At 60.7% G+C, this 12,336-nt stretch overlaps 1 protein-coding gene across 2 annotated transcripts in view; it reads left to right on the top strand.

The window, feature by feature from the left end:
* PDZRN3 (PDZ domain containing ring finger 3) overlaps positions 1 to 12,336 on the top strand; it is a 143,240-nt gene that overhangs the window by 15,187 nt on the left and 115,717 nt on the right. For both annotated transcript variants that reach the window (XM_066244881.1, XM_066244882.1), the window contains exon 3: positions 4,440 to 4,547. In XM_066244881.1, the coding sequence (XP_066100978.1) occupies positions 4,440 to 4,547 (108 nt within the window). The remainder of the gene's footprint in view (positions 1 to 4,439; positions 4,548 to 12,336) is intronic.

Genomic DNA, 12,336 nt, shown 5'->3' with positions numbered 1-12,336 from the left:
AAACTGAGTGTGAATCAAATTTCTAACAATTCTTTCATCATTTTGATGCATTGCTGGCGCACACCCACCTTTGGGGACCGCTGAACTGACAGTAGACGGGCCTAGGGACACCCACCCGGGCCTGCAGCAGGGGCAAAGTGGGACAGACGGGACGGCGGTGGCCAAGCTGGGCCAGCACTGAGGGTGGGGTAGGAAGAGGCCTGAAGAGAAGGACGGATAAGTTACCTCCGCGCTTGGCCAAAGTCAGGGCACAGATGCAAACCAACACAGATTGTTATCGGAAACGCAGTGTAGGGAGAGGTGGCAAAGCGTCACTCAGTCAGTGGGAGGGTTCCTCGTCCCCTGATGGAACGTGCACGTAAGAGAGGCCACCTCGGCGGACGAGGTGACCATGAGGGCGCGGGGGGGCATGCCTCCCCGTCTCCCTCGGCTTTGGTGGCATTCTTAAGAAGCCGTAGACACATCAGATTGGTCTTTTTATCACTTTTACCTGTTAACTGGGCCCCGGCTCCTGGCGGGGTGAGTGTGTAAGTGACCAGCCCAGGAAACCCCAGGTCTGGCGCGGACGAGTTCACCAGCTCCCCTGTCAGGACGTGTTTGCCGTCTCGTGAGGGTCCCTCGCACTTCGGGGCATCTGCTGCTCAGTTCACCTTTGCAATGACCAACCTCCGCTGCTGCCTTGTTGCGGTTTTGAGAGACACCTTCTGTAAACCAAGATGCATTCGCCGTCCACTGGACTCTTTAGACGTCCCGGCAGCCCAGACCAGGACGGTCTGTTCTCTGCCTCACCGGAGGGCGTCCGGCACCGTCAGACACCGCGGGTCAGGTCCAGACCCCGCAGAACCGTCACACGCCTGTGCTGGTTTCCCAGTGCTCATAACTTTATTCTAGTCCATTAAGTCTACAGTAGCTTCATCTAAAAAAAGTGTACACACGTTACTTTATAAATACTCTATTGCTAAAAAAAGGCTGACCATCACCTCAGCCGTCAGCAAGTCCTGATCTCTCGGCTGGTGGAGAGTCTGCTTCCGTGTTGACGGCCGCTGCTCCCAAAAACGATTTCACTGTAGCCTGCGGTGATGTCTGGCAGTGTTTTACCCAGAGCAGAACTACCCTGAGGACGAGTCAGCCCTCCCGGGCCCTGCGGCTGCTCCGTCAGCTGAGTTTACGGGATGGTCTACATCCTGTTGTCACGTCGACAGTCTTCCCTGTTGTCACGTCGACAGTCTTCCCGGCCCCTCCCCCGGGCACGGATTCCGTCACAAGGAACCACTTCCTTTGCTCGTCCATCCGTCTGTCTGTAAGCAGCAGCCCCCCCCACCACCACCACTGACGTCCTGTCCTGAGACCCCAGCAGCTCCGTCCTGTCTCCGGGCCTCACTTCTCTCTTGGTCCTCCTGCCGTTTCCACCAGGTCGGCAGGGACTTCCTGCACCGCGGTCCTGAACCCCCGGTCACCCCTGCGGGCTGGAATCCACGTCCTCCAGATCCTGTGAGTGCTGGCACTCTGACCACTTCCCATCAATCACGAGTGTTCAGTTTGACATCTAGATCGGGAGTCCATTCTAGAAAGTTTTCAGTGCACTTTGCCTTCACCCACTAGAGGAATCGCTGTCCGTGGCAGGTGTAGCCTCACAAAATGTATTTCTTAAATAATAAGACTCGAAAGTCGGAATTACTGTTGATCCGTTCGCTCCACCAGGTGCCCTGTCCACGAGCAGGAGCATTTTGAAAGGAGCCCCCCCCCCCCCCAGCAGCATGTCTCAGCTGTGGGCTTGAAACATCAGCGAACATGCTACAAACAGCTGAGCTCTCCCCCAGCTTTGCTGCTGCGTTCACAGAGCTGGGGGGTCGCTGGAGCCTCTGCTGAAGGGACTGGGTCTTCAGATGGTGAAAGCGGGGGGGGGGGGGGCTCTGACATCGGCTTTCTGTCATATACGGAGGCTGCTTAGCACAACCACGCCACCATTCATTGGTTCTCATGGTCCTAACGCAGAACAGCTGGGCTCTGCACCCCTCCTGTCCCTCCGCCCCGGCCAGAGCGTGTCCCCCTCAGGGACTCCCGGCAGTTCTCAAGCCAGGAGAGCACGCCCGTCCCACACCACGTCCATCCACCTGGCTGCACCACAGACTTCCGTTTTGTCGGGAGAGGAGCCAGAGGACCAGGGGCCTCGTTTCAGAGAAAAACCAAGCTGCCGGGGGCTTTCCGGGCGCCGTCCTCCTGTTCTGACCCCTCACGGCCCTGATTCCACCCGCGTGGCGTCTGCTGTCGCCTGGCACGTCTGCTGCCCCTAGGGAATGACGACAGCGCTGGAGGCAGTTTTCTGCAGAATGAACCGAAGCCAGAATCTCATCTCGACCTCCCGCTCGCCCCAGCCAGGAAACCCGGAGCAGCCGAGCCTCGGTGAACACAGCTCTCTTTCACGGGGCGTGCTGACATCACCGCGCAGGGAATGCAGGCCCGTCCGTAAAGCCTTTGTGGTCCGCGGAGACTTCCCAGCTTCCCCGGTGGGATATTCCATCGCCTGGAATGTGGGGCTTCTGAGTCCATGTGCGTCTCTGAGCGTTTTCTGAATGGGAGGCAGGGCTGCCCCTCAGAGCAGGTGTGAGGGAACAGCCTGCCCTTCGCTGGAAACTGCCCTGTGCCAGTTTAGCTGTGTGACCTCAGGTGTGCCGCTGACCCTCTCTGTCTCGGGCTTCTCGTGTATGGAGTGGATAATCACAGTACTTACGACTGTGGTTCTCGTGAGCCTCACAGGGTGGACGTGGAGCTCACTGGGGACGTGGGGCCTGGCGTGTGCGGCATGCGAGGGGCTGTCTGTCACCCGCGGTTTGCATCACCTAGATTTGCACCTAGGGCCCCGTGCACAGGGAGGCGGCTGCGAGGGAAGCAGGAGGCCCGTGGACGTCCAGGCAGTGAGGGTGGCCGCGTGGGGGTCTGGGGACAACCAGTCCAGCCTGGCACCCACGTCCTGTGGGATAAACATCAGGAAGAGCACTGAATGCTCGTCTAGGTGGGAATCGGGTCTGTTTGGAAGCGTGTCTCTAACGGTCTCTCTGAGGGGCTGAGAGGGGGCGTCTGTCCCCGTTCCTGCTGCACATGAGCCGGTCTGCGGACCCTCAGGGTGTCCCTTTCCCTGTAGCCTGGCTGACCCGGGGCCTCTCACGGCTGTGGGCAGAGGAGAGTGCGTCTCCTCATTAGGTTGTAAGTGTCGTGTTTGCGTGCAGAGACCGCTGTTGAGGTAGGTCTTACGGTGTTCTGCGGGCAAGCCCTGTGGTGCCGGGTGGGGGTTTCTTGGGGCGTCGGACCTCCCTCGTCCGATGGTTCTGTTTGGAAGAAACTCGTGCCGTGTGTTCAGTGTGCAAACCCGGCTGTTGGTCACAGGACTCGGTGGTGACAGCGTCGAGGCCGCTCGGGACACTGGGCGTGACAAGCTGTGAGGCTTGTGAGCTAAAGAGAGCGTTCTGACAGTGGAAGAGGGAGGGAGTGTGAGCAGGGAGCTCTCCTGTCCGGAAGTTTCCGTCCAGGGATCTGAGGAGACGAGAGATCAGAAATGTTTAGGGTTGGGATGGCGGAGGTGGGCTTCCCCTAATGCAAATCTGAGTAAACCTAAAACACCTGTTTTCACGAGAAGATTATTAGACACTGGAAGGCTGTTGAGTATAACTAAATGATAGAAGCATTACTAACATGACAAAAACCCTCCTCAGTGAGGTCACTGGATGCCCTGGACCAGGCAGGGTGGGCGCACGCTCTGACGGGCACTTGGCAGATGGACTTGTGCATGTCCTTTGCCCCAACACTTCCACGGCTGGGGTCTGCCCTGTGTGAATAATCGCACAGATGTTTCCGCGTGCAGGGGGAAGGGTCGCCACCTCCCCCCCCCCGCCCCGTCTGCTGCCACACTGGGAGCTCCATGTCCCCACGCTCAATATCCGGTGGACGGTGGGGCTGAGGGAAAACTTGCCGCGATTCTTATTTTATGTTTTTAATTGAATGTACTGGGGTGAGGCAGGGGAACAGGGCTGCACCGGCTTCAGCACACAGTTCTGCAACACGTCTTCTGCGTGCTGTCTGGCGTGCTCACCACCCCACGTCCAGTCTCCCTCCGTCAGCATCCACCCCCCACGGGATTTCAGGGTTCAGCGAGGTGGCCGCGTGAGAGGGACAGGCAGCCGTGGGGGCGGTGGCGCAGTGGAGGTTTGGAGAGACCCCGGGTGCCGCCGCGGCTGCGTGGGTTGGAGGAGGCAGGGCTCGGTTTACACCCGTCGGTGTGGTTGGGTTATTTTACCACACACATGTGTGCGTTTCACTTTAAGACAGAAACTGGGGAGCAAAGGGCTGCCGGGCGTTGCCCCTGAGCTGTGGTAGGCGCGGGCTGCGTTTCCTGGCCGGCCTGGCGCCTGGTACTCACGTGTGTTTTTTTTTTTCCTCTGAAGGACAAGCAGGACGGGTCATCCAGCGAAGGCATTTTCGTGTCCCGGATCGCGGACAGCGGGCCCGCAGCCAAGGATGGAGGCCTGCAGGTTCACGACAGGATTGTGGAGGTGCGTGGGCATGGGCCTTGGTGTCGCGGCTCCTGTCTTCCGCTGTCCTCTGCCCAGTGACGCGGTCAGGGCCACACGGGTGCTGGGCGGCAGCTGTGTCGTGTGGCACCGGGGGGCACTTCGGCAGAGCGGTGAAGGTTGTGGTTGTGACTCAGAGCAGCCGGGTCGCGAGGGGCGTGTTCGCCACCTGGCTCTCTGCTCACGGCCGTGTGTGTGGTGCAGCTCCCTGCGAAGGCCCTTGGTGAGCTGAGTGCCAGCTCGCCCCAGATGTGCAGGCTGCCCGCGTCGGTCACCGGGGCACAGTGGTGTCAGCGTCAGAGTCACTGCTGTGCCCGGGGCTCCCGGCCGCCTTGTTCTGTGTTTGTCTGCGCCTCCTGTTGTTGGCCGTAGAGGCGGTCCATCCGGGGACATGCAGCAAGGAGGGCCGGTGCTCCGGACGCTCGCACACCGTCCCCGATGTGTCCACTCTAGTTCCTCCCTCGCCGTTTGAGACTGACGTGCAGCAGGCTTGTGCATTTGCACTAGGGGGGGAGCTCCCAGCATTCACACTGGGGGGGGGCTCTGAGCATTTGCACTGGGGGGGGGCTCCCAGCATTCGCACTGGGGGGGCTCCGAGCATTCGCACTGGGGGGGCTCCCAGCATTCGCACTGGGAGGGGCTCCGAGCATTCGCACTGGGGGGGGCTCCCAGCATTCACACTGGGGCGGCTCCCAGCATTCGCACTGGGGGGGGCTCCGAGCATTCGCACTGGGGGGGCTCCCAGCATTCGCACTGGGGGGGCTCCCAGCATTCGCACTGGGGGGGGCTCCCAGCATTCGCACTGGGGGGGCTCCGAGCATTCGCACTGGGGGGGCTCCCAGCATTCACACTGGGGGTGCTCCGAGCATTCGCACTGGGGGGCTCCCAGCATTCACACTGGGGGGGGCTCCCAGCATTCACACTGGAAGAGCCTGTGTTGCAGGGGGGGGTGCACCCTCTGCCTCCGTCTGGCTCTGGTTACAGTTTGGTACGGATGCCTGTTTGCTGGGCTTGCCGTGTGATGCTCTCTCGGTGGGAAGCCCGTGTGCTGCACTTGTGGGCTCCCCTGTGAGGAGGAACAGGAGCCGGGTCCCAGGTGCCGTGCTGGACCCACAAGAAGCTCTCACCTTCAACAGGAAACAGTGCAGACGCCGCTGGGTGTTCGTGCTCCCGGCACGTTTGGGTGGCACCCGTGTTTCTCGGGGAGTTTCCGGGCCCATTTCCAGAGTGTGGGCCGCGAGGGGGCTGTGACCCCGAGCCACGCGGGAGGACACGCAGGAGGACCACGTGGGAGGACACGCGGGGACAGCACAACCTCTGCTCTCCGGTTTCCGGGAGACGCGTCCCCGGCACAGGGCCGTGGCCTCTGAGGGGCGACCCTTTGAATCGGGCTGGGAAGGAGCTGTTTGTTATCAATCACTGTACGGGTCAGAGGGATTCTGAATTCATGTCTTTGTGTGACCGACATGGGGCTCGTGCAGGTGTCCGACCGGCTGTCTGGGGCTCGGTGTGCCCGTGTCAGAGGGCCGAGGGGGAGTGTGTGTTTTATGTTGTCTCACGAGGAATATTCAGGTGCCTGTAACGTTGTGCAGTTTGTGTTTCTTTAGCAAAATCTCCTCCCGAGATCAGGAGTTCCCGTTTATTCTTAGGGACACACTTTTATGTCTTGAGCTGAATGCAGCAGATCGATGCAGAAACATGGAAAACATGCAGACACTTGTCAAGTGAAACAGAAACTCTTAGTGACCGTGGGCGTGACGCGGACAGGACTGTGTGTGGGGTCGCTCTCAGTGGACACGCCCGTGCACGGCTGGACCCTCCCCCGTGTGCGAGCAGCGTGAACACACATTTCACGCTTGCTCCAAACTGCGGCTCACAGAGGAGAGTCAGCCACGGAAGCCGGGACTCACTGTGTGTCGGCCACTGCGTGGTGGCTGACGCCTGGCGCTCTGTGTGGCCGCGTGAACTGTCTGCGTCACTGCTCCCGAGAGCCTCGGCCGAGGTCGTGGTAACGTGACGGGGATGTGGTGACAGGGGAATCAAGCAAGGAAAACAGTCTGTCATCTTTACGGGAGCTCGGAGCTCCTCCGTGCCGTCCACCGGGCAGCAGCACCCTTTCCTGGGCGGTCAGTGTAGAGAACGGTGTCCCCCTTCCCTCTGGAGGACGGAGCTGGGGTGGGGCGTGTCTGCATCAGCATCTCGGCACCTAGGGGACGGGGTCACACCGCCAGGGCATCACACGCCAGGTCGGGCAGATCGTTTCCGGAGAGCCGATCCCTTGTCCACAACCTGCTGCTGCTTCCGGTTCCCAGACACACTCCCCTCTGGCTCCCGCGCTCCTTCCGTTTGCTCTGTTTGGACGAAGACTTTCTGGATTGCTTAAAGAACTAGGAAAAAAACATCTGTCCGTTTGACTGGGTGCGCACACGTACGTGAGTGAGTCCGAGCGAGCGGCTGTGGGGACGTCAGACCAGTTACTGTGACATGTGCCTCTGTGTGCAGAATCCCTCACAGGAGACCACAGCTGAGGCGGGGGGTTCCAGCTGTTGGAATAGAGTCTAGTGTCCGCGCCTCTACTTTGTAAGAAAAGCCTGTGGGGGGAGGGATGGCGTCTGCGAGGGGCGGGGCAGTCCCTGTCTGACCAGATGGGAGTCCTTGTGAAGCCTGTTCAGAAGGAGTTGGGGTGAATCTGTTTGATACATGAAGTAGATCTGAGACCCTCCTCTGCTGACGTTGCGCGATTTAACAGAACAGGCTGGGAATTTTGATCAGAGAGAACAAGGGGGAAGTTTTCTTTTCTCCTTGAGTTTGTTTGAAAGTTAAGCCCATCTAAGTGTTTGTTTTTTTGTGGGTTTTTTTTAGCCATAATTAGAACATTAAAGGCATTTGGTATGAGCTGTTTCTGGCCTTTGGTTATAATTGATCCCAGTTCTAAACGATCATGTACAACGTGAAATCACGAAGCCGTCGAGGTTTTGAGGACTCGATGGGGAATCTGGGTGTTCCAGTCCTGACCAGCAGTAAGGAGTGAGGTGCCAGGCAGAGCGGAGAAAGGACAGTCCTGTCGTCTCCGAGGACCGCAGACAGGCCCGTCACTGCGAGCCGTGGGCGCCCACGTCCTCGCAGGAGTGAGACGGCGCCTGGTCAGCGTGTCCCGCCCCCTGGCTTAGCGAGTGTTTCTCCACCGGGCGCCCACGTGCCTCCCGGAATCGCACCAGCCTTCGTTAAACGCTGGGGTTTTCCCTGAAGCCAGTGTGCTTCTGTCTGGTCCACACTGAGGAAGCTGCCGCGATGGGCGTCGTGTTCCCGCTGCAGAGACGAGGCCGGCACAGCGACCAGGGAAGGTGTGGCGGCCCTAACGCCCACCGGTCCTGCTCCTTGGAAGTGCCCTGAGCCTGTGTGGGCGGGAGGCTGGGCGGCGATGGCCCCCAGGGTGGGTCCCCCGTCCTGTCTGCGGGAGGGGAGGGGTAATGACCGAGACCAGGCTGGGGAGTGCGTGGACATGTAGGGTTTCGTCACTGCCCTCTGTCTGCTCCGTGCAGCTGGTCTTCACGGCGTGGTGCTGCAGGCCTGTCGGCCCAGCCGGGCTCTGTGCCCAGGTGCGGTCAGGCCTGCAGGTGAGGATGGGATGACCTGCTCGCCCTGCCCGGGGCCTGTCCCGCGCCCGCAGAGCCACCTGTCGGCCCAGCCGGGCTCTGTGCCCAGGTGCGGTCAGGCCTGCAGGTGAGGATGGGATGCCTTGCTCGCCCTGTCCGGGGCCTGTCCCGCGCCCGCAGAGCCACCCACGCCGGTGCTGCCCGGCCTCTGGGCTCCTGCTGGGGCCTGCGGCAGGTTCTGCGCTCTCAGAGATTAGAGTCTGTCCTGAGAGCACGAGGCCCTTCAGCGTTCGAGAGCTGCAGACGTGGAAAGCGGAATGTCGGCACCATGGGCCAAGGTTGGGGGTCCCGCTGCAATGAAGCTTTATTTTTATCCCTTTTTTGGAAACAGCTGTCACGATGCTCGGGCGACCACGTCCGACGCACGCACGAGGTTCAGGGCGCCCGGCAGACGCTGGGGCCCTGTGACTGGCGGGTCCTGCAGGGAGCGGCGGGCACACGTGTTGGGTGCTGACCGCCAGGAGAAACCATATTCCAGAACATCCCGAGTCGCGTCGCAGAGGGGCGGCCCCGGTGTCTGGCCCGTCTGTGTTCCTGTCCCCTGGGGTTTGCTGCCACGAGCTGCTCTCCCGCTCCCTGTGGCCATCACTGCCTGGGAAGTGCTCTGTGCAGGTTCCTGCTGACGGCCGACGTCCTTCCTGACATCCTGCCCGGGTCCCTCCCTCTGCTGGCTCTTCTAGGTTCTCACCTGTCGCCAAGCCGTGGAGCCAGCGCTGTTATTTGCATATAACTCGGCTTCTGCGTCCAGCACCTATGGGCCCTGCGGGGAGGAGGCGCCTGCGAGGTTTGCAGGTTCTGGGGGTGGGCAGGCGGGAGCTGCTCAGTGGGCCGGAGCCCACGGGGCCCACAAAGCTCACGGGGCCCACGGAGTCCACGGGGTCCACAGAGCCCACGGAGCTCACGGGGCCCACCGAGTCCACGGAGCCCATGGGGCCCACAGAGTCCATGGGGCCCACAAAGCTCACGGGGCCCACGGAGTCCACGGGGTCCACAGAGCCCACGGAGCTCACGGGGCCCACCGAGTCCACGGAGCCCATGGGGCCCACAGAGTCCATGGGGCCCACAAAGCTCACGGGGCCCACGGAGTCCACGGGGCCCACAGAGCCCGGCGTTGCAATGCTCCCGAGACCCGACTGAGCCTGGTACAGGGGATTTGCCTGTGAGTATGCGCCCCCTGACTTGGAAATAGATTTTCAGGTCACGCAGCCAACTCTGAAGGTAAAAACATTAGAAGCATGAGAGGCAGGTGACATCGTGTCCCAAGGTCTCGGGACATTGGATACTTGGACAACAGACAGGTGGAGCCCGCCAGCTGTCCACACAGGAATAGCAGCAGCTTTAAATAGCCTCCCGCTGTGTGTGTATGTGGGGGTGTCAGGAGCACAGAGTTACTTTATTTGGAAGCGAGTGAGTGAATATCCCGGCCGGCGAGAAGCAGGGGGGAGCCCGCCCTGCCTTCTTGCTGTTGCTGAGAAAAGACAACAGAAAGGTGTCATGAGAAATGGCGTTTCTGTCTGCCACTCTGGGCTGTGTAAGCGAAGTGTGAGAAGCTGCCATGTGTCTGACTTCAGGCTTTCCCTTCGAGTCAAGGCTGTTCTCATCTGTGTGCCGGGCATCCCGGGTTGTCTCCGTGGAGACTCACCTGTCTGCAGCCTGCGTCCCCTGCAGGTGGACTCTCTGCTCTCGCTGCTGAGGCTCTGACACGGACCGGGGGGTACCTCACGCCGTCACCTGTCCTCTGCCCCCTCGGCGCCCCGGGCCTGGTCATCCTGCAGGACTGTGTAGCAGCATGAAGTCAGGGCAGCTGAGTTCTGGAAGGTTCCTTCTCTCTGCTGTGTGAACGTGCCTCGGGCCTTGCATATGTCTCCCAGGAAACAGTCACGTTGCCACGTTGCTAAATTAGTCCAAGTTGTCAGGGAGGCGGTGACCCAGCTGGAACCGTGTGTAGGCCCCTCTGGAGGGGACGGGACGAGGGCGTCCAGCAGAGGCCTCTGACCCCGACCCCCCAGGAGGGCCCTGACCAGCAGGACACTGTGTGTGAAGCCCGTCCTAGCAAAGACAGTCTGTCATCCTGTGCGGCCACCTTCCTGCCAAAACGCTTAGATCTGTGTCCTGCACTCAGACAGAGGGAAGAGCGGAGGCCGCATCGGTCACTGTCCTCTCAGAACGAGCATCGCCCTACAGACCGCATGACCGTCACTACACGTGGAGGAACCTCTTAGCAGGCATTTCCTCATCTATTTTCCAGTAACCTCGGCTCGCAGAAAGCGCAGACTTGAATTCCTGAGCTGAGACTGTGAGACGAGTGGAGAGCGGCCGTCTGGGCTTTTCCGTAAACATCTGAGCCAGGAAGGGAAACCGGATTCCTCCAGAGCTGGGCCTCTGCTCCCACGTTGGCCGACCGGCCGGTCGGCTTGGAGCTGAGACGTCACTCTCGGAGGCCGAAGCCGCCCGGGCTCACGCTTCAAATTGAGTTTATGACCGAGTGCGGCTGCTCACCAGTCTCAGACCCACGACGGGGGCTCCCCAAACCAGAGGCTTTCAAAGGTTTTTGTCTTCAGATAGGACGCAGAGATTCCTGAGTTAATTTGCAAACTCCAGGGTGCAGGGGCCATTGGGAGGGGCTGTGGTTGACCGGGAAGGGCGTCCTCTGCTCGCTGGCCGAGAACTGTGCTGTCATTTCCACACCGTTCATGAGGGACACAGGCTTCTGTCCCTCGCTGCCTGTTAACCTTTCTCACTCTGGAGCAGGAGGGGGTGCGGGGGCGGCTTCCCGGGGTCTCTGATCCTTACCACAGGTTTCGCACGCGTCACCCACACACCCATCCTTCTCTCTTTGTGTACCCCTCGTCCTCGTAACTCATTCTTACTCCTGAGACCCGGGGCTTTCCTGCTCCCTGGGACGTGGGAACAGCTGTGGGAGCTGTGTCCTCGGGCCAGGAGTGAGCTGAGGGCCACACGCGGTGGGCGGAGTCAGGAGACTGTTCTCAGAGGTCACAGGGATGCTGGGCAGGGCTGCACCCCTCTTCTGTGAAGACCCAGACAGGTTCTAGCTGTCGCTTCGGGGCCCCATGGCCTGTCTCCATGACTAAACTGCTGCCCAAGCAGCCACTGACCACAGGTGTAAAAGCAGGTAAGGCTTCCGGTAGAACTTTGTTGACAAGCCGGCCCTGGGCTGGGTGTGACTCCCAGGCCAGGTGTGTGTCCCCAGAGGAGGGAAAGCTAAGGGCCCAGGCAGGAGCAGGGTTGGGGCCGTGCTGGGATGAGTGTGACCAGGGAGCAGGGCAGGGAGGACTCTCCAGCCCAGAGCAGGGGCCTGTGGAGTGGGCTGCCCAGACAGGAGGGGCCCTGTCCAGAGGCCGCCCCACGCGGAGGGACTTGGGGGCAGATTCTCATTCCTCCCCCTGTTTTCCCCTGGCGCCTGTGGACAGAGGGGCCAGAAGCCACAGAGCTGGGGAGGTCGCTGACCTTCGCTGTCCTGACCCCGGGGGCAGAGCAGGGTGGACAGGAGGAGGCTCCCCAGGAGGAGTTAGTGAGGCCCACGGCCACGGGGCGGGGTCCCTGAGTCCCAGGGGTCAGCGTTCTTTCTTGTTGCTGCACCTGTGACGCCCAGGGCTCTGTCTCCCTCCCGCAGTGTGAGGAGGGTCAGCAGAGACGGTGCTGCCTGCACATGTCCCGGCCTGGGGTGCCGTGTCCCCTGCAGACCCTCTTTGGGAAGGACGCCCCCTCCCCAGGCTTCCGACGGACTGGGAAGCAGGGAAGCCTAGCTTGTGGGAACAAAGGAGACGTGAGCTTCTGTGGAATGTGAGTCACCACCCGGCGTGAGCAACTCCGCGAGAGGGACGTATCGATTTGGTCACGTCCCCGTCACATCACACTGTGAAGTCGGCAAAACGGACATGGATGACCTCCCAGCCCACGTGCAGGGGTGTTGAGAAGAAGGGTCTCGAGATTGTGTGCTGTGCCTGGTTTATTCTGAATTTTCTTTTCCTCTCCATAGTTTAGTTTTGTGGTTCTGTCTCTAGACATTGTAGCCATCTCTAGGACTCTGGTTCTTCCCATGTAGCTCTAGAAGCTGTCGCTCTGTGTGTGCAGTGACCCTCGGCCACGAGCGA

The sequence above is a fragment of the Saccopteryx bilineata genome, chromosome 10 (genome assembly GCF_036850765.1).
Source record: "Saccopteryx bilineata isolate mSacBil1 chromosome 10, mSacBil1_pri_phased_curated, whole genome shotgun sequence".
Lineage (NCBI taxonomy): Eukaryota > Metazoa > Chordata > Mammalia > Chiroptera > Emballonuridae > Saccopteryx > Saccopteryx bilineata.
This window is presented reverse-complemented; position numbering and strand designations above follow the sequence as displayed.